Source organism: Oncorhynchus masou, chromosome 33, assembly GCF_036934945.1.
Source record: "Oncorhynchus masou masou isolate Uvic2021 chromosome 33, UVic_Omas_1.1, whole genome shotgun sequence".
Lineage (NCBI taxonomy): Eukaryota > Metazoa > Chordata > Actinopteri > Salmoniformes > Salmonidae > Oncorhynchus > Oncorhynchus masou.
In genome coordinates, this window is record NC_088244.1 from 28,088,239 (window position 1) to 28,111,416 (window position 23,178).

Here is a 23,178-nt window from a genome sequence, read left to right on the forward strand (position 1 = left end):
TCTAACCCTAAACCTAACCCTAAACCTAATCATAGCTTCTAACCCTAAACCTAACCCTAAACCTAATCCTAGCTTCTAACCCTAAACCTAACCCTAAACCTAATCCTAGTTTCTAACCCTAAACCTAACCCGTACCCTAACTCTAACCGTAACCCAAAAACCTAACCTTAACCCTAACCCTAAACTAACCCTAGTTTCTAACCCTAAACCTAGCTCCTAACCCTTAATCTAATTCTAATCTTAACACTAACTGTAATCTTAAACCTAAACACCCAAGAAATAGCATTTGACCTTGTGAAGACTAACACAATGTCCCCAGTTGGTCAAATGGTTGTTTGTTTACACACATCCATGGCGGGTCAGGCCAGTGTGTGTGTGTGTATATATATATGTATATGTGTGTGTAGAGCAGCAGAACCAGGACACTGATACCTCTGTTGAGCAGGAAGAGGTCTTTGTTCCACACACAGATACTGATCTAATCTCCATCAGTTAGTCTGTACAGGCAAACAGGCTGCCTAACTCACACACACACACACACACACTTATGTCAATGGGCGTTGTGTATGCACAGCCTGTTGCCAGCTCACGTGAGCCGGATTCAGGAGTGAGAAGCCCTGGAAGTCTGTGGCGGAGACCACTGCAGTCAGAAAGGGCACTGCCACCCAGGAATGTCACACACACACACACACACACACACACACACACACACACACACACACACACACACACACACACACACACACACACACACACACACACACACACACACACACACTTAAAACAATCAGTGGTGTCAAAGACCTGGAATGGCCTACAGTACAGCCTATATTGAGTGTAGAACTGGTTCAGCCTTAAGGGAGATAGAGAAGAGGTGGATGAGGATGAGAGAGAATCTACTATATGTACAAGAAACAGTGAGGGAGACCGGGAGATGGCCAGACAGAAAGAGACAGTGAGGGACAGCAGGAGATGGCCAGACAGAAAGAGACAGTGAGGGAGACCGGGAGATGGCCAGACAGAAAGAGACAGTGAGGGAGAGCAGGAGATGGCCAGACAGAAAGAGACAGTGAGGGAGAGCAGGAGATGGCCAGACAGAAAGAAACAGTGAGGGAGAGCAGGAGATGGCCAGACAGAAAGAGACAGTGAGGGAGACCAGGAGATGGCCAGACAGAAAGAGACAGTGAGGGAGACCGGGAGATGGCCAGACAGAAAGAAACAGTGAGGGAGAGCAGGAGATGGCCAGACAGAAAGAAACAGTGAGGGAGACCTGGGAGATGGCCAGACAGAAAGAGACAGCGAGGGAGACCAGGAGATTGCCAGACAGAAAGAGACAGTGAAGGAGACCAGGAGATTGCCAGACAGAAAGAGACAGTGAGGGAGACCGGGAGATGGCCAGACAGAAAGAGACAGTGTGGGAGACTGGGAGATGGCCAGACAGAAACAGAGAGTGAGGGAGACCGGGAGATGGCCAGACAGAAAGAAACAGTGAGGGAGACCGGGAGATGGCCAGACAGAAATAAAGAGTGGCAAGAGTAAGGTACGATAGCAGGACCTGGTTGTTGTCTTCCCTCTCTTCCCTCTCTTCCTTCTCTTCCCTCTCTTCCTTCTCTTCCCTCTCTTCCTTCTCTTCCCTCTCTTACCTCTCTCCCCTCTCTTACCTCTCTTCCCTCTCTTCCCTCTCTTCCCTCTCTTACCTCTCTTCCCTCTCTTCCTTCTCTTACCTCTCTTCCCTCTCTTCCCTCTCTTCCCTCTCTTACCTCTCTTCCCTCTCTTCCCTCTCTTCCTTCTCTTACCTCTCTTCCCTCTCTTCCCTCTCTTCCCTCTCTTCCCTCTCTTACCTCTCTCCCCTCTCTTACCTCTCTTCCCTCTCTTCCCTCTCTTCCCTCTCTTACCTCTCTTACCTCTCTTCCCTCTCTTACCTCTGCCAGTAGAATCAAGTGATTTCAACAGCAATGCATTATGCAAATGAGCGCTGCCATAGAAGTGTTGTAATAATATTTCTAAATTGTTAACAGTAATCATGTTTAAGGAGGGGAGGGAAATAAAACAACAGTATTTATTACCCAGAGATCCCTAATCCGATAAACCCACATCATTTACTTTGCAATGGCAAAGGAAATGTTTTCTACGGAATACAAAGGAGGTGATAACACAGCTGCCGTCTTTCCTCCGTTAAGATGGAGATAAAGAGGCATTTATCACTTTTATTGTGTCTTTCTACTTTCAGATAATTAATTGCAGGAGATAATTTGATCTTTTTGTCTGTTCATTTTTCTCTCTGCCTCGCTCTTAAATGTGTCTGCGTCTTTTCTCCCCTCTCTCTGTCTGTGAGACAATGTCTGCTGCGCTGCAGGTAGAATGGCTGCTGCTCTACATGGATGCTCAGATTAAAAGAAGGAATGAGGGAGGGAATGAGAGATGGAATGAGAGATGGAATGAGAGATGGAATGAGAGATGGAATGAGAGAGGGAATGAGGGAGGGAATGAGGGAGGGGATGAGGGAGGGAATGAGGAAGGGAATGAGAGAGGGAATGAGGAAGGGAATGAGAGAGGGAATGAGAGGGAATGAGAGAGGGAATGAGAGAGGGAATGAGAGAGGGAATGAGGGAGGGAATGAGAGAGGGAATGAGAGACAGAATGAGAGAGGGAATGAGAGAGGGAATGAGAGAGGGAACGAGGGAGGGAATGAGAGAGGGAATGAGGGAGGGAATGAGGGAGGGAATGAGAGAGGGAATGAGAGATGGAATGAGAGAGGGAATGAGGGAGGGAATGAGGGAGGGAATGAGGGAGGGAATGAGGGAGGGAATGAGAGAGGGAATGAGAGAGGGAATGAGGGAGGGAATGAGAGAGGGAATGAGAGATGGAATGAGAGAGGGAATGAGGGAGGGAATGAGGGAGGGAATGAGGGAGGGAATGAGAGAGGGAATGAGAGAGGGAATGAGGGAGGGAATGAGGGAGGGAATGAGAGAGGGAATGAGAGATGGAATGAGAGAGGGAATGAGGGAGGGAATGAGGGAGGGAATGAGGAAGGGAATGAGGAAGGGAATGAGAGAGTGAGAGAATCAAAGTATACTCAATAATAGCACTTCCATTCTGCCTCACCAATGGCGAGAGTAATGTTATTACACTGACTCACACACTCCTTTGACTATCTTATCTAATACGTTTATTCTGTGTACAACGTTGTCAGTTACTGAGACAGAATGGTGAGAGGGAGAAGACACACAGACACACACAAGCATCTCTTTTTCTCTCCCACACACACATGCCTACACCCACCCGCGCACATGTCACACACCTACAAAGGGACTAGGGTGGGATTTAGAATGGGACTTGGAGGCAGTTTGTCTGTGCCATGGCATCAATAGACTTTCCGTCTGGAAGCCCAACAGACACAAGAGGGGACGAGGCGAGGGGGTTGGTGTCAGACGTGACAATGTGCATAGAGACTCTCCAACTTTTAAGCAGGACTTTGTCCAATTAGGAGGTTAAACAAACGGGCCTGACTGAGGGTGGCTGAACTCATTCAGCTAGAGAGAAAGAGACACAGAGAGAGAGGAAGAGAGAAGAAGAGATAAAGAGAAATAGAGAGCGGGAGAGAGCCCACAGGAAACACTTCAAGTACCTCTGTGCTCTCTATATCCACTCAGCCTCCTCTCATCTGCAATTTCCTCTCTAAACTCTGCTCTCAATCCCTCTGTCCATGCATTCCATACCACTCTAATCTAGCACAGCTGTCCGTTTCGTCACAAATCCATGAATTCAAACGTGCAGAAGAAGAGAATCTGTTTGGGGGTGAGCATACGCTCTTAGAAAAAAGGGTTCCAAAGGGTTCTTCGACTGTCCCCATAGGAGAAACCTTTTTGGTTCTAGGCAGAACTCTTTTGGGTTCCATGTAGAACCCTCGGGGGAAAGGGTTCTACATGAAACCCAATATGGTTCTATCTGGAAGCAAAAAGGTTTCTTCAAAAGGTTATCATCTGGGAACAGCCTAAGAAACCTTTTAGGTTCTAGATAGCATGTTTGTTTCTAACAGTGTAGTGTTTGTATTAGACCTGAGTGATGTGTCCCTGTTGGTGTGCCAGATGTCTGCGTGGTGACATGCAGCCTGGCCAGAGGGCATGGTGGGGAGACCTGCCCAGCCCAACAGTGGAGGCAATATTAGAGAGGCAGGCCTGGGTCAGACTCAAGACCATGTCTCACCTTCAGGACCTCGAGTCACACGTCATCCAAGAATCTCTTATCCTTCCATCACTTCGCTTCTCTCTATCTCTCTCTAACCATTGTCTGGACGTAAAGCCGTTGGCACACACGCTGGCACCCAGACACACGAGCAGCGGGCTCAGTGGGCTGTTTGGCTTGGCACAGGAGTGCATGGGGAGTGTCCGCCTCTTCTCTCCTCTGTCCTGCCTCTCAGGTTGCGGGCTCCAGAGCGGGCAGATGGTCTTTGAGGACGGGGGGCTACTAGGGGCCTCCCTCTCTGTCTGTATAACTGTCAGTCTGTCCATTCGGCTTTACTGCATACCAGCAGAAGGAGTTACCAGCAAGACATGTCAGCTGCCGCTGAAGTGTTTCATGTCATGGACAGAGTATGTTGTTGTGCTTCAGTCATACCATGCGTGCCTAGACAGTGTTGTGTTGTGTGTGTGTGTGTGTGTGTGTGTGTGTGTGTGTGTGTGTGTGTGTGTGTGTGTGTGTGTGTGTGTGTGTGTGTGTGTGTGTGTGTGTGTGTGTGTGTGTGGTAATCTGATTACATGCAGATGGTCACATAGTCAGTCTGTGATGTGATCTGACACACACATTGCATGTCATAGTAGAGTTGACAGTGGATCGGTCACCAGAGCCAAATGCATGAATAACTCTCCTACTCGTAATGACGTAGGAATCAGGAAGCCAGAGGAGAAGCAAGGAAGTGGACATTCTAGTGTGAATTAGGTGTGTAACACAGCCACCTCTGTGACAGGCCTTAAACCCTGTGTGTGAGAAAGATGAAATAGGGCACTTGGTTTATAGGGCAGTATAGTCAAACACATAAGCCCATCCAATCCCAGAAACGCTCCATCACCTCCTCTTGGGGTTAAAAGGTACCATTCACACCATACCGAGAAATCCTATGGAGAATACTATAGAGGCATGGGGTATGTAGTGGTATGATCCTATAGGGGTTTGGCCCTGTAGTCAAACCACAGAAATCTGAATATCTGAACACAATACAACCATATCCCAAAGCCATATTGCAACTGAGTATCTCACCAAGTAGCATCAGCTACACAATGCTACCTTCACAGCTTCTCCATATTGATCCAGCTTTTAACATGAAGATGGCGGAACATTCACTGGGAAACAATTAACCTTGCATGTGACTTTTAGAGTCTCTTTAAGCTGGGCTTTTAGAGATGTTTAATCCACCCTTTCAAATGTATCAGAGCACTAACTATTATCCATTCATTTCAGTGCTTTCAAATGGGCTTTAATCTGCTGGATTAACCCTTGTGTTATGTTTCATCAAAGGAGTGGCAACCCCCTCGCTGCTCCTCGCTGTCCCACATTAAACAGAGGAGAAGCACAATGAAGAGGGGTGAGAGGATGGATGGATGTAGGGCAGGCAGAGAGGGACATGGAGCCCAAAACACATCACACTACTGACTGAGGATACCGAGGAATGGAGAGATGGATGTGGAGAGGAAGAGGGAAGACATGTGCGTTGAGGATTTAGGAGATAGTTGACAGTGAATAGGAAATAAAAGGAAATCGGGAAGTGTAACCAATGAGAGTTGGTTAAGTAACTAGGTCATGACCCCAAAGGCTGAGGTCAAATGGTCACCTCTTCCCTTCCCTCTGTCTGTGTCACACACCCTCTCTCTGTGTCTGTGTCTCTCTCTGTGTGTGTGTGTGTGTGTGTGTGTGTGTGTGTGTGTGTGTGTGTGTGTGTGTGTGTGTGTGTGTGTGTGTGTGTGTGTGTGTGTGTGTGTGTGTGAGATAGAGCTAGCTAGAGAGAGAGAGAGAGAGAGAGAGAGAGAGAGAGAGAGGGAGGGGGGAGAGAGAGAGAGAGAGAGAGAGAGGGGGAGAGAGAGAGAGAGAGAGAGAGAGAGAGAGAGAGAGACTGTGTGTGACACTGGAATTGGAGCATTCATCTGACTGGAGTTGATGTCATAGGTCACAAGCTGCACTGTTCAACCCCTCAGAGGACTTCACATTTCCCAGAATGCAGAGAGAGTCAATAATCAGTCAAAGCATTCTTGAGAAATCCCTCTGTTTGAGACAGTACTCCTCAACATTCTGAGCAGCCTTCAGCAGAGGGTTTTAGGATGTGTTCTCCTTTAATCTCTACTTCGAGCCCACAAACACACACATTAACACTTGCACACACTCACTATCACACACACACACACTCCCCGTTTTTGACCGCTTCTCACCCCACAGCACAAAGGGCCCCTCTGTGATATCAAAGCCAAAACAACTCGTGGTTGGCTCAGATGGTGACCAGGAGTGGCCCAATCCTCTTTCCCTCCACAGACCCACATACACACCCTCGGCTCCACACACAGCTGTACAGCCCCATGCAGTCCCACAGCTGCCTACTGACAGGCCTGGGTGGACTAATCCCAGTCAGAGAGGAGGAGGGTGGGAGGGGAGCAAGGAGCTGACACCTGAGACATACATATGGATACTGTAGACACACACACACATGTATGTAGACATGCATGAAGACACACAGACAGCCTGGTGATGTCACCAAACAGGCCAAAACTCCATCCCATCAAAACAGGCAGAGATTTCAGGTGGTCTTTTCAAACAGCTCTTACACTAAAATGACATTATCATCATTTTCACAATTTCACAGTATTATTCCAACCTCATAGTGTGGAAATATATATAAAACACAGAAAAATAAAACACACATTTTTGACTGCATTGGGCCTGTAGCCATTTACACAGGGCTGAACACCAGGAAACCGGTTACCGAGATTTACCACCCAACCCCACTCCCTTTTCCCAGGATAAATAGCTGTGAGAAACCGGTCAATTATTATAAATGATTTACATCAACAGCATGAGATGAAGTGATATGGTATGTCTAAATCGGGCATCTCTACCGCCTTCTCTCTGCCATCTGCATGATCAATCATCAACGCTCAGGGTGGGGACAGACAGCACATCTCACTATGTACCATCTCATCATGGCAACCCTTTTTCTTGTGACAGGTAGGCCTACATTTGCTGCAGTGTAGCCTGAACGCGCAACTAATTTACACATCTCCATCTGGTGTTCTGGGGTCACCTTATGTGTTAATTGTAAAGACTTTTATTTTGCAGCTGCAGAGCTTTAAAACAGCCGCTCACCGAACATCGTTGCTTTAAATCGGCGCCTATGCGAGCACTCTATTATGACGCTTCTTTCTCACCATCAGTTCCATTCAAATTGCATCCCAAATAGATAATACTATTCAAGATGTATATATATATATATATATATATATATAGATGTCCTAGCCTTCCTCTTTCAGGTAGTACATTCAATGCAGTATTAGCCTTATATTTAGCTAATGAATGATGTTTTATACATAAGCTTCTTACTTATAAGACGTCTCTTTCTCAATACACGTCTGCTCTCCACTGGCCTGCTCTCCTAACAAAATGAGTCCCAAGCCCATACATGTGTTATACTAAAAGACCATTCGAAGAGCGATGTGAGTTCTTGTTCGCTGAATGTTAAATACAGCAGCCAACTGAACTTACAGGGAGTTTGACTGAAGAGAGACCGAGGGATGGTGATAAGATATAGCAGATTTCCATTCAGGCCGTCACCCATAACCATTCAATCTTCAGAAACAGAAGTGAAGGCCTTCTGCATCTCATTCTCATCCTATATTATTCAAGGATGTCAGAATGATGAAGATAAGGACAACAAAACGTATTTCATTTAACTGTTGAAAGGAGGAAGGAATAAAGCAACAATAGAGGGAGAAAGAGGAGGTCGGCTAATAACATCAGGGGAAATATTGTGAAAGGTAAATATGTGTCAGCCTACTAATTATACAAATAGGCTCTATTATATTTCAACATTAACATCAAATTGCTAGCCTATAATTGTAACTTTGTGAGCCACGTGTATGGCACGAAACATGTTCTCTCCTAGCTTCATGGTTTAAAGGTGTGAAATGTTTATGTAGGTCTCATAAAATGTCTTTAATGTAGGTCTCATTAAATGTCTTTAATGTAGGTCTCATTAAATGTCTTTAATGTAGGTCTCATTAAATGTCTTTAATGTAGGGCTCATTAAATGTCTTTAATGTAGGGCTCATTAAATGACTTTAATGTCGGGCTCATTAAATGTCTTTAATGTAGGGCTCATTAAATGTCTTTAATGTAGGGCTCATTAAATGTCTTTAATGTAGGGCTCATTAAATGTCTTTAATGTAGGGTTCATTAAATGTCTTTAATGTCGGGCTCATTAAATGACTTTAATGTCGGGCTCATTAAATGTCTTTAATGTAGGGCTCATTAAATGTCTTTAATGTCGGGCTCATTAAATTACTTTAAGGTAGGGCTCATTAAATGTCTTTAATGTCGGGCTCATTAAATGTCTTTAATGTCGGGCTCATTAAATGTCTTTAATGTCGGGCTCATTAAATGACTTTAAGGTAGGGCTCATTAAATGTCTTTAATGTCGGGCTCATTAAATGACTTTAATCAGGCTCAAGTAGCATCAGGCTCAGGTAGCATCAGGCTAGAGTTTTCATGCTGATCAAAGCTCTAATCAAATCCAGACATATTTATGTGTTTTATAATGTTTTAGTTGTGACACTTCTGGTTTTGTTGGGAAATACCGGGTTACCCAGGAGAAAGGGGATTTATTCTTTGGGTGGAACATTTGTAAAATACCTGGGAAATATCCAAACCTAGTGGCTGTACAGTAACATGCTATACATGACGTCAGAGCTCTGACTGCGCTACACAGCTCTGTATGGGTTTTGACTAACAGATGTTATGAGCCCATCCCTCCCGGTAATTGGGCAACTTTTGCAAATCTTTTGTCTGAGTGAGGGAAATGTTATAAATTAAGATGATGCGATATATTTTGAAAGATGAGACGTTGAAAAATATAATAAATATCACTTTGATATTATAAAAGCAAGCCAAACACAGTCCAAATATGCACTTCACATTTCCAAATCATAACACTCAAGTCATATACAGTGTCAACGTTTATGATCACTATGTTTGATGTACAGTTACAAGACGACATGTTTCAAACCTTGGGATTTTCTCAATAGAATGAGCATATGTTTGTTTATTGTGAAGGAAATTCACCACGACACACACACTTGACACACACACACTTGACACACACACACACCTGACACACACACACCTGACACACACACACCTGACTCCTTTCTATTCGCACCAAAATGACAATCTGTTTCGCTGAATGGCCTTGTGAAAGCCGAATTGTAAGATCCTATTTTATAACTTAGCTAGTCATGTTGGCAATAGAACAAGCTTTCAAATGATGCCCACCTGACCCAGATTACGATTTATAATGGGCTGTTTTTGGATTGCGTAAACAACAACAGTAATTGTGTGATGGCGGGGATGCAGAGTTGTGTTCCAAACGAACGGACAACACGTTGATTGCTCTAGATCCTCAACGGAACAGCAGGAGAGCTCAAAAAAGTACAGGATAGTTGAAGACTCTTCATTGAGTGGGGGGAATCTGTGGGGAATCAAGTCAAGTCAAGTCAAGCCAGACTCAGCTCTGCAAGGCCAGACTCAGCTCTGCAAGGCCAGACTCAGCCCCGCATGGCCAGACTCAGCCCCGCATGGCCAGACTCAGCTCTGCAAGGCCAGACTCAGCTCTGCAAGGCCAGACTCAGCTCTGCAAGGCCAGACTCAGCCCCGCATGGCCAGACTCAGCTCTGCAAGGCCAGACTCAGCCCCGCATGGCCAGACTCAGCTCTGCAAGGCCAGACTCAGCCCCGCATGGCCAGACTCAGCTCTGCAAGGCCAGACTCAGCCCCGCATGGCCAGACTCAGCCCCGCATGGCCAGACTCAGCTCTGCAAGGCCAGACTCAGCCCGGCATGGCCAGACTCAGCGCTGCATGGCCAGACTCATCCCTACCAGACTCAGCCCTGCATGGCCAGACTCATCCCTGCATGGCCAGACTCATCCCTGCATGACCAGACTCATCCCGTTTTTGGATTGCGTAAACAACAACAGTAATTGTGTGATGGCGGGGATGCAGAGTTGTGTTCCAAACGAACGGACAACACGTTGATTGCTCTAGATCCTCAACGGAACAGCAGGAGAGCTCAAAAAAGTACAGGATAGTTGAAGACTCTTCATTGAGTGGGGGGAATCTGTGGGGAATCAAGTCAAGTCAAGTCAAGCCAGACTCAGCTCTGCAAGGCCAGACTCAGCTCTGCAAGGCCAGACTCAGCCCCGCATGGCCAGACTCAGCCCCGCATGGCCAGACTCAGCTCTGCAAGGCCAGACTCAGCTCTGCAAGGCCAGACTCAGCTCTGCAAGGCCAGACTCAGCCCCGCATGGCCAGACTCAGCTCTGCAAGGCCAGACTCAGCCCCGCATGGCCAGACTCAGCTCTGCAAGGCCAGACTCAGCCCCGCATGGCCAGACTCAGCTCTGCAAGGCCAGACTCAGCCCCGCATGGCCAGACTCAGCCCCGCATGGCCAGACTCAGCTCTGCAAGGCCAGACTCAGCCCGGCATGGCCAGACTCAGCGCTGCATGGCCAGACTCATCCCTACCAGACTCAGCCCTGCATGGCCAGACTCATCCCTGCATGGCCAGACTCATCCCTGCATGACCAGACTCATCCCTGCATGGCCAGACTCATCCCTACATGGCCAGACTCAGCCCTGCATGGCCAGACTCATCCCTACATGGCCAGACTCAGCCCTGCATGGCCAGACTCAGCCCTGCATGGCCAGACTCATCCCTACATGGCCAGACTCAGCCCTGCATGGCCAGACTCATCCCTGCATGGCCAGACTCATCCCTGCATGGCCAGACTCAGCCCTGCATGGCCAGACTCATCCCTGCATGGCCAGACTCATCCCTGCATGGCCAGACTCAGCCCTGCATGGCCAGACTCATCCCTGCATGGCCAGACTCAGCCCTGCATGGCCAGACTCATCCCTGCATCATCCCTGCATGGCCAGACTCAGCCCTGCATGGCCAGACTCATCCCTGCATGGCCAGACTCATCCCTGCATGGCCAGACTCATCCCTACATGGCCAGACTCAGCCCTGCATGGCCAGACTCATCCCTGCATGGCCAGACTCATCCCTGCATGGCCAGACTCATCCCTGCATGGCCAGACTAAGCCCTGCATGGCCAGACTAAGCCCTGCATGGCCAGACTCATCCCTGCATGGCCAGACTCATCCCTGCATGGCCAGACTCATCCCTGCATGGCCAGACTCATCCCTGCATGGCCAGACTAAGCCCTGCATGGCCAGACTCATCCCTGCATGGCCAGACTCATCCCTGCATGGCCAGACTCATCCCTGCATGGCCAGACTCATCCCTGCATGGCCAGACTCAGCCCTGCATGGCCAGACTCATCCCTGCATGGCCAGACTCATCCCTGCATGGCCAGACTCATCCCTGCATGGCCAGACTCATCCCTGCATGCTCCACAGAGAGAGAGGGGAGGTGGGGTGGCTCAGTCTCAACTCCCCCTTTTCTCTCCAACCAAATCAAACCACAACCCACAACCCAACCCAAGAATGGGGCCCACACAGAACAGAACCACCCCCACCGTCGTGTTAGGACTGTGGCCTACCATGCGAGCTAAGGGTGGGCCAGAGGGAAGGAGCAGAGAGGAGAGGGAGGGGGCTCTATACAGTACTCTACAATCCCTCCAACAACCCCCTACCCCCTACATGACTGGGCTGTGTCAGGAAGTCTGCCAAGTCTCTTTACGCTTCAATTAAGCAGAGGAGAGGCCACAGCATAGCCCTGCCGTCCGCCTCAGTCCCCAGCATTGCCCTGCTCTGACTCGCTCCCCCCCTCTCCACACAGAACACACCACAGGGAGATTACACTCACGGCATCAGTCGCTTGCTTCTCCGCTGTAACGCATTGTTCCCCCCCACAATGGAACCAAAAGCCTGGGGAGTAAAGCCTTGTTTGGTGGGGAGGGGGAAGAGAGAGGGGAGCTGACAAAGCTTGTTCTTTTAGCCATGGAGAGGCTGAGAGTGGCACTGTGATATCAGGCTCAGTAATCTAATGCCTTCCGTAGCTCATGAACAATAGAGATTCTTGGCACATGCAGGGCCAACAGATGGGAGAATTACACTACCTCTGGTTATTATCTTTAAGTTTGTTCTCTTCTCCCAGTTTCTCTCCCCCCTTCCTTCTTCCTCTCCCTCGCTCTCTCTCTTTGTTGAAGAGGAATGCTAAATCAGCCCTCCTTCCTCCACTGCTGTGGAAAAACTTTGAAAGCTGAAAAAAAGCCTCAGCCATCAAAGGTTACCGTTTATGGATGTGTTTTAACACAAAGAGCAGAACAGAACAGGACAGAGCAGAGCACAGAACAGAGCAAAGCACAGAACAGAGCAGAGCAAAGAACAGAACAGAGCACAGAGCAGAGCTCAGAACAGAGCACAGAACAGAGCAGAGCACAGAACAGAGCAGAGCACAGCACAGAACAGAGCAGAGCACAGAGCAGAGCACAGAGCAGAGCACAGAAGAGAGCAGAGCACAGTACAGAGCACAGAAGAGAAGAACAGAACAGAGCAGAGCAGAGCACATAACAGAGCACAGCAAAGCAGAACAGAGCACAGCAAAACAGAACAGAACAGAACACAGCGGGGCACAGCAAAGCAGAACAGAACAGAGCAGAGCACAGCAAAGCAGAGCAGATCAGAACAGAGCACAGCAGAGCACAGCAAAGCAGAGCAAAGCAGAGCAGAACAGAGCAGAGCACAGCACAGCAAAGCAGAGCAGAGCAGAACAGAGCACAGCAGAGCACAGCAGAGCAGAGCAGGACAGAACAGAGCACAGCAGAGCACAACAAAGCAGAGCAGAGCAGAAAAGAGCACAGCAGAGCAGAACAGAGCACAGCAGAGCAGGACAGAACAGAGCACAGCAGAGCAGGACAGAACAGAGCACAGCAGAGCAGAACAGAGCACAGCAAAGCAGAGCACAGCAGAGCAGAGCAGAACAGATCAGAGCAGAGCAAAACAGAGCAGAGCAGGACAGAGCACAGCAGAGCAGAGCAGGACAGAGCAGCACACTCTCTCTCATTTCATCCAATAGAGAGGCAGTCACATCTCACACCAGTCAGCTAGGCAGCCAGGCAGTCAGGCAGCCAGGCAGGCAGAGCAGATCAAAGGCCAGAGCTGTTGAGTGTGGAGGTGAAGGGAGCTGTGTGAACTGCACAACCTCACAACCTCTAGCTCCACCTGGAAAATCACTGCCAGACAGACAGACACACTGACTTATGGACTGACATTCAAATAGACTGATGGACCAGAGCTGGGGGAGGTTGGAAACAACTTGAACGCATGCTCACAGAGTTTTAGTGTGTGTGTGTGTGTGTGTGTGTGTGTGTGTGTGTGTGTGTGTGTGTGTGTGTGTGTGTGTGTGTGTGTGTGTTTTCAAGGGCCCCAGTGCTCTGATTGCAGAAACTTCTCCAGGCATGCGATGCCTACTTGATAATCACACAGCCGTGGAGAGGAGAATCTACAGGCTTGTCTCTATCACCAATGGGCTGTAGTCTGCTCTGCTCTGGCACTAGTATCTGTGTGTTCAATCCTCCTAGAATACCCACATGTCTATGTCTCTCTTGGTGATGGAAACCTCAGGGCGAAATAAGAAATGAAGATGATGCCACTTCAAACTCAACTACAGAAGTCAGTGAACCACGTGAAGGACTTCTGTCTGGAACCATGGACCTGTCTGAGGTTAATAACATGGGAGGGATGCTCTCCTCTCCTGAGTCCAGACTGAATGCTGTTAGACACAGGCAGCCTAATGAATAACAGGACAACAATGGGGCCCATTAGGATACAACAGTGTTGCTGTCTGACATATGTATCATGCTACTGTCGGCTGAACCGACTCTCGTAACAGCATGCTAGCTAAAAAGTGTGTGTTACAATGTCAACGAGCCGTACACGCATGTGAGTTTTTGATCCTCACCAAGCTGTGGCTGACTAAACGGCAGGGTAGTCTAGTGGTTAGAGCGTTGGACTAGTAACCGGAAGGTTGCGAGTTCAAACCCCCGAGCTGACAAGGTACAAATCTGTCGTTCTGCCCCTGAACAGGCAGTTAACCCACTGTTCCCAGGCCGTCATTGAAAATAAGAATTTGTTCTTAACTGACTTGCCTGGTTAAATAAAGGTAAAGGTAAACCCACTGAGCTGCACTGTAACAAATGTCGGCTGTGTCCACTGACCAAGCAGACAGACAGTCAGACAGAGCTTCTTTGAAGAATAGACAGATGGGGCAGACAGACAGAGCTTCTGTGAAGAATAGACAGATGGGGCAGACAGACAGAGCTTCTGTGAAGAATAGACAGATGGGGCAGACAGACAGAGCTTCTGTGAAGAATAGACAGATGGGGCAGACAGACAGAGCTTCTGTGAAGAATAGACAGTCAGGCAGACAGACAGAGCTTCTGTGAAGAATAGACAGACAGGCAGACAGCCAGAGCTTCTGTGAAGAATAGACAGATGGGTCAGACAGACAGAGCTTCTGTGAAGAATAGACAAATGGGGCAGACATACAGGGCTTCTGTGAAGAATAGACAAGTGGGGCAGACAGACAGTGCTGTGAAGAATAGACAGATGGGGCAGACAGACAGGGCTTCTGTGAAGAATAGACAGGTGGGGCAGACAGACAGTGTTGTGAAGAATAGACAGATGGGGCAGACAGAGAGTGCTGTGAAGAATAGACAGATGGGGCAGACAGACAGGGCTTCTGTGAAGAATAGACAGGTGGGGCAGACAGACAGTGTTGTGAAGAATACAGATGGGGCAGACAGACAGGGCTTCTGTGAAGAATAGACAGGTGGGGCAGACAGACAGTGCTGTGAAGAATAGACAGATGGGGCAGACAGACAGTGCTGTGAAGAATAGACAGATGGGGCAGACAGACAGGGCTTCTGTGAAGAATAGACAGGTGGGGCTGACAGACAGTGCTGTGAAGAATAGACAGATGGGGCAGACAGACAGTGCTGTGAAGAATAGACAGATGGGGCAGACAGACAGTGCTGTGAAGAATAGACAGATGGGGCAGACAGACAGGGCTGTGAAGAATAGACAGATGGGGCAGACAGACAGGGCTTCTGTGAAGAATAGACAGGTGGGGCAGACAGACAGTGTTGTGAAGAATAGACAGATGGGGCAGACAGACAGTGCTGTGAAGAATAGACAGATGGGGCAGACAGACAGGGCTTCTGTGAAGAATAGACAGGTGGGGCTGACAGACAGTGCTGTGAAGAATAGACAGATGGGGCAGACAGACAGTGCTGTGAAGAATAGACAGATGGGGCAGACAGACAGGGCTTCTGTGAAGAATAGACAGATGGGGCAGACAGACAGTGTTGTGAAGAATAGACAGATGGGGCAGACAGACAGTGCTGTGAAGAATAGACAGATGGGGCAGACAGACAGGGCTGTGAAGAATAGACAGATGGGGCAGACAGACAGGGCTTCTGTGAAGAATAGACAGGTGGGGCAGACAGACAGTGTTGTGAAGAATAGACAGATGGGGCAGACAGACAGTGCTACAGGGCTGTGAAGAATAGACAGATGGGGCAGACAGACAGCGCTGTGAATAGACAGATGGGGCAGACAGACAGTGCTGTGAAGAATAGACAGATGGGGCAGATGAGGGGAACAGTTGATGGGGGCTTTAGCTGCAGCTGCTGTTTTCTCGTCCTCTGGAACGGGACACACACACACACACACACACACACACACACACACTCACACACACACACACACACACTCACACACACACACACACACACACACACACTCACACTCACACACACACTCACACACACACAGTTGTCTATAGTTTGGAGGGTGACGTCAGGGGGGTAAAGTTAACCCTTCCTGAAGCAGCAGCTGTACATGGCATCAGGTGGGCACTGCCCTCACATAAAGAGGCCACAGCTGCAACAACACGGTCAGGGGTAGGGCACAGACTGTCCTGTACACTGGCATTCTGGCACACACACCAACATGTACCGCCATTCCAGGGATTAGCCAGTGTGTACAATAGACAACTTGATGTTGGCCAACGGCACCTGACATTGTACATCACTGCAGTATGGAGTCTAGAGAAATTGTTTGGTGAAAATGTTCTTCCAGCATCTCAACCATCAGCGGCCATCTTGCTTATGAAAATGTCATTTTCCAGTACGGCTAACTCATTTCACCATCTAGCTCTGCAATCACACCCAGAATCTCTGAAGATTTACCCAGAACTTCTCAAGGACACTTAAGTAATACACTGAACAAAAATATAAACTCAACATGTAAAGTGTTGGTCTCATGTCTCATGAGCTGAAATAAAATATCCCAGAAATGTTCCATACACACAAAAAATGTATTTCTCACAAATGTTGTGCACAAATTTGTTTACATCCCTGTTAGTGAGAATGTCTACTTTGCCAAGATAATCCATCCACCTGACAGGTGTGGCATATCAAGAAGCTGATTAAACAGCGTGATAATTACACAGATGCACCTTGTTCTGGGGACAATAAAAGGCCACTCTAAAATGTGCAGTTTTGCCAGACAACCCAATGCCACAGATGTCTCAAGTTTTCAGGGAATGTGCAAGTGGCATGCTGACTGCAAGAATGTCCACCAGAGCTGTCGCCAGAGAACTTAATGTTCTCAACCATAAGCCGCCACCAAAAATAGTTTTAGAGAATTTGGCAGTAAGTCCAACCGGCCTCACAACCGCAGACCACGTGTAACCATGTATAAACAATCAAGTTGTAGAAACATCTCAAGGATGATCAATGGAAAGTCTCATAGCAAAGAGTCGGAATACTTATGTAAATTAGGTATATTGTTTTTTTAAATTTTTAATACATTTCTAAAAGAAAACTTTTAATTTTGCCATTATGAGGTATTGTGTGTAGATTCATGACTTTTTTACTTAATTTAATCAATTTTAAAATAAGGCTGTAACGTAACAAAATGTGGAAAAAGTGAAGGGGTCTGAATACTTTACGAATGCACTGCATATCAAGTAATACCCCAACCTCACAGAGTACTGTATCTGTACAGCATCCAGAACCCCTACCACACCCCCCCCCCCAGAGTGCAAACACTTGTAGTCTTCTGATTCAGTTCACTCTGCATGCACGTTATGAATGCATGACCATTATACTCTTCCCTTGTTGAGTAGATATAGACAGGACTATATATAGAGTTATGTAGAGCAGTGGTGGTGGTGGAAGAAGAGTGGGGGAGAGAGAGGGACAGAAGGCCCATGCTTCACATTCCTACACACACACACACACACACACACACACACACACACACACACACACACACACACACACACACACACACACACACACACACACACAGAGAGATACAGAGAGACATGCTATTCCAACAGGGAATTCTCTAGAGGACAGTAGCCGTGGGCAACAAGCCCACCACAGAGGAGGAGTTCAAGGTGACGAGCTACAGAGAACGGGGGAGGGGGAGAGGAGGGAGTAGAGGGAGAGAATGCTACAGATTTTAATTCTCCAGCCACTTTCACCCCTTGGTGGTAATATCATAGGCAGCTGATATAATAGCCTCTTGAACAGCCTCTCATACAGTGAGCCAGCCAGTCAAACTAGCCCAGTAGCTACACACTGCCTGGTGCTCATCCTACTGGGAATCAGGGAGAGAAGAGAGAATCAATCTCTTCTCCTAGCTCTATCATCACAACTCCTCTCCTCTCCATCATGTGCAAGTGATATCCTCCCCGATACACCAGATTAACATTGAGACAACGTCTGGCAGCCAGAGTGAACGCTCCTCACCATTAGTCTCCCAGCTGACATTTACACACGCTGTCGTACAGTCATCACTGGAGCCAACACGCCGACTACATCATCCCCGTTTCCAAATGCTATAGCGTTAATTAGGATTTACATGGTCAATTACCTTAGATATCATGTGTCTTCATTAGTCTGGCTTCCCAGTGACAGTAAAGCCCCAGATGCAGACATGACATTAGCATCAGCGCTACGTTAATAAAGGTCTGGTCACTGGGGAGCCTGTGTCCTGTCTGTCCACGTAGGACGGTCCCTGGCTAACCTTGCTGTGGCTATCCCTCCATTCATCCCTCTATCTCTCTATCCTGACCCAAGCCAGGTACCTGTGGAGGAGGAGAAGTAGTGTTCACTGGCTCGTGCTTTATAACCAGTCCAGGGAAGGAGAGAGAAGGAAGGGACTGAACCCTGCTCCATCATTTAGGACTTGTTAATTGGAAGTCTCTGCATGTCTCACTGCCTCAAGATTAGCTGTGCCACTGAGAATGAACAGGGCTTCATCAAATCAAATCAGGCTCAGCCACACGCCCCTCAGCCCGTCGGCACGGTAACAAGGCCAGCGCCCTATGCAGATTGGCCCATCCGTTCGGTACTGACTTGGGTTGGAGGGAGGTTTCAGAGGCCCAGCAGGTCAACAACACATATGGAATCATCCCACGCATCCCTTAGATCTCCCTTTTTATTTCCCTCTCGCTCTTTTGTTTTTGGCGGTGGGAATGGTTCAAAGGGCTGAGAGAGGCTACTTAGCAGGAGCTGGGAGGCCTGAGGGGTGCTTCTCAGGTTGAAAATAGAAGTCGTCTGAGAGAGCTTTCCAGGTTTTATGAAGATGTGGGTGTTCCTCTCCTGTGTGTGTTTGAAGCAGCTGCAGCTGTTGTGAAGCTGAGGAATCCTATTAAATGGCAGACAGTGACCCAGTGATCCCAGCTCTTCTGGCTGATAGTACAGAGAGAGATCACAACACTAGCAACACAGTATGAGCACATTCTACATCCCCCACAAACATTCAGATAGACACACACATGCAAATGCAAACACTCCAGCATGGGTGCCAGCAGAGCTTGTGTGTGGAGGCTTTACCCAGGCACACACACATCATCTGGCGTGTGCCCCCCCCTCCCCCCTCCCAAAAACTAGACTAGCTGCATTTGAACAAGTCCACCCGCCCGCTGCCTCCGCGCCTGCTAAGATTTACGCCTGTGATTATATATTCATATAGATGAATCAATAAGGGCCTTGCAGCCACATCAACGGAGGCACAGGGCGAATTACATCCATAGACTGCTGCTTTCCATTTCATTAGGGCACGGTGCACAGTTTAACTCACAATAAATATAGCAATAAAACAAAACTGCTAGCAACGATCGGGGGCCCTCCACACACTCTCCTCTCTCCAGTCTCCAGACAGAAGCAGTGCTCTGCTCCTGCCCGCCTCAGATGTCCCTGACCGTCAAGCCACCGTCAACACTACACTCACCAGCCAAACAAACAGCTCAACAAACAAAACTAAATCAGGAGAAAATGACAACGACGCCGCCGCATGGAATTAGGACTGCCATGTATACACGGACATGGACAGAGAGGAGAGGCGGTTTGAGACTGTGATGAGAGGGTCTCCTGAAGAGCAGGGGGGGGGGTCATGGGGGAGAACGAGAGACTACAGGAGGGCCTGGTTGTGCTCTGTGGTGATGACGTTGCTTCCCCAGCTCCAGCCAGCCGTCTCTGCTCCTATTCTACAGCCCTGCATCGATCTATGTGTGAGGACACCAGCAGCCTGCGCCCCACCGCCCAGCGCTCGGCCTCCACACAGGAAGAGTCGGTGGAAGAGGGGAAATGGGATTCCGATCATGGGAGGGATATCTTCCTTCTGAGATATGCTGATCCATCCCAGCCTCCACATCCCCCTCCAGCATCCTGCCTGCAGGCGGACACCAACAGCACCGCTCCAAACCATCAGCAACCTATCGCTACCTCAGGGGTCAGAACCAAGGACTATGGGACTGGGTTTCAGCCGACTTGGCAAAACAGGAGAGACTCAGTGTGTGCACATGTGTGTGTCCTGCACCTAGACCAGCGTGCATGAGTGCCTGGATAATGGTTCAGTGTAAATCAGTGTGTATGCAGGTGTGCATTCTGGTGTGTATGAATATGTGGTTGATTCCATGTTTCTCTATTATCCGCCACATAAAATGACCTACAAATAATTGCATACATTCAACAAAGATACTGTACAATCTACTCACCCTCAGCTTTCGATAGAGATTCTGACTAAAGCTCTAACCCAAACCCAAGGCCCTTCTTAGACTGTAGTCAGTGTTAGTCTGAAACCATCTGAGAGCCGTCCAACCTAACCCTGCTTTCCTCCCCTATTCTCCTCTCCTCCCCTGTTCTCATCTGCCCCCCCCTTCCTCCCTTCTCTTCCCCTGTTCTCCTCTCCTCTCCTCCCCTGCTCTTACCCTCTCCTCCCCTCTCCTCCCCGTTCCCCTTTCTCCCTGTTCTCCCCTCTCCTCCCCTGGTCTTCCCCTCTCTTCCCTTCTCCTCCCCTCTCCTCCCCTCTCCTCCCCTGTTCTCATCTGCCCCCCCCTCCTCCCTTCTCCTCCCCTGTTCTCCTCTCCTCCCCTGTTCTTCCCTGCTCCTCCCCTCCCCCTCCTCTCTTCTCCTCCACTATTCCCCTCTCCTCCCCTGTTCCCTTTTTCTCCCCTGTTCTTCCCTGCTCCCCTGCTCTCCCCTCTCCTCCCCTGTTCTTCCCTGATCCTCCCCTCCCCACCTCCTCTCTTCTCCTCCACTATTCTCCTCTCCTCCCCTGTTCTTCCCTGCTCCTCCCCTCCCCCTCCTCTCTTCTCCTCCACTATTCCCCTCTCCTCCCCTGTTCCCTTTTTCTCCCCTGTTCTTCCCTGCTCCCCTGCTCTCCCCTCTCCTCCCCTGTTCTCCTCTCCTCCCCTGTTCTTCCCTGCTCTCCCCTCTCCTCCCCTGTTCTCCTCTCCTCCCCTGTTCTTCCCTGCTCCTCCCCTCCCCCCTCCTCTCTTCTCCTCCACTATTCCCCTCTCCTCCCCTGTTCCCTTTTTCTCCCCTGTTCTTCCCTGCTCCCCTGCTCTCCCCTCTCCTCCCCTGTTCTCCTCTCCTCCCCTGTTCTTCCCTGATCCTCCCCTCCCCACCTCCTCTCTTCTCCTCCACTATTCCCCTCTCCTCCCCTGTTCTCCAGAGCTCAGTGAACAGCACCAGAGAAGGCACAGCAATGGCTCACAGCACGACAGCCCCAGTGATGGGCAAACCCGCTACTCCAGTCATCTCAATCCCCCACTCAGCACAGAGGAGTCAGCAATGAGACAGAGCCTTTAGATTAATCCTCATAGCCAGAGGTGAGTAACATTCAGACACACACACTGACACACACACAGCGACATACACACACACACGCACGCACGCACGCACACACACACACACACACACACATGCTCGCATGCACACACACACACACACACACACACACACACACACACACACACACACACACACACACACACACATGCACGCACGCACGCACGCACGCACACACACACACACACACACATGCTCGCATGCACACACACACACACACACAAACTGACACACACACACACACACACACACACACACACACTGAATCCACCATCATCCTACCTTCTTAATGCGTCCGCTGCGTGTGCCGGTAAAGGCCACGGTGTGGCCGTGGTATTCGTAGGCCGCCACCGAGGTCATGCCATCGTCCTTGTCCACGAACAGAGGCAGACCCTCGATGGTGCTGGTTCCTCCCAGGGGCTGGTTGAAGTCCTGCCCACAGAAGTTATCATCTATCTGAAGCGGCTGTGAGAAAGAGAGAGAGACATATTTATGTTTATTTATTTTCCCTTTTGTACTTGTACATCATTACCCAACACTGTATATAGACATAATATGACATTTGAAATGTCTTTATTCTTTTGGAACTTTTGTGAGTGTCATGTTTACTGTTCATTTTTATTGATTATTTCACTTTTGTTTATTATCTATTTCACTTGTTTTGGCAATGTAAACATATGTTTCCCATGTCAATAAAGCCCCTTAAATTCAAAAATAGAAATTGAGAGAGAGAGGAAGAGAGAGAGACCACTGTGACTGACCCAAAGTTAAGAAAAGCCTTGACTATGTACAGACTCAGTGAGCATAGCCTTGCTATTGAGAAAGGCCGCCGTTGGCAGACCTGGCTCTCAAGAGAAAACAGGCTATGTGCTCACTGCCCACAAAATGAGGTGGAAACTGAGCTGCACTTCCTAACCTCCTGCCAAATGTACGACCATATTCGAGAGACTTATTTCCCTCAGATTACACAGACCCACAAATAATTTGAAAACAAACCCAATTTTGAAAAACTCCCATATCTATTGGGTGAAATACCAGTGTGCCATCACAGCAGCAAGATATGTGACCTGTTGCCACAAGAAAAGGGCAACCAGTGAAGCACAAACACCATTTTAAATACAACCTATATTTATGTTTATTTATATTCCCTTTTGTACTTTAACTATTTGAGAGAGAGACAGCAGCATACACATAACAGCAGCATACACACACTCCCACTCCACAACAAAAACGTGGTTGAATCAACATCGTTTCCACGTCATTTAAAAAAACAAAACGTTATGACGTTACGTGAATCAACGCGGGAAAAAGTGATCAGCGTAAAGGGATCTATTTTCCACCCAACTTTGAACCTAAATCCAATGACGTGGTGCCATTTGTCTTGATTTCACTCAACCAAATGTAAATCAAACAACATGTTGAACTGACATCTGTTCTCAGTGGGCTGTCACTGTGTGATAAGCGTGTGTGTAACAGGTCCCAGGAGGTATCTTTCATACGCACTGACATATGTAACCAGGATTAGTGACCTCTAACACATCACACATCACTAATTAACTGGTGCCAGGATCCGCTCGTCTATTTGAAGACATATCGCTTCCATAGTAGACAATAAATCACAGGCAACACACACACTCCGCCAGCCGCTAAGCTCTCTGGGAAGGAAGGAGATGTGCATGTGTTATGAGCTGATGTGACCAGAATGGGGGATGGAACGAAGGAAGGCCGCTGGGTGAATTCTTCAGTCATCT

The 23,178-nt window shown here is 48.5% G+C and overlaps 1 protein-coding gene across 2 annotated transcripts in view; it reads right to left on the minus strand.

The window, feature by feature from the left end:
• LOC135528182 (plexin-A1-like) overlaps positions 1-23,178 on the minus strand; it is a 299,019-nt gene that overhangs the window by 208,837 nt on the left and 67,004 nt on the right. For both annotated transcript variants that reach the window (XM_064957082.1, XM_064957081.1), the window contains exon 3: positions 21,710-21,892. In XM_064957082.1, coding sequence (XP_064813154.1) covers positions 21,710-21,892 — 183 coding nt within the window. The remainder of the gene's footprint in view (positions 1-21,709; positions 21,893-23,178) is intronic.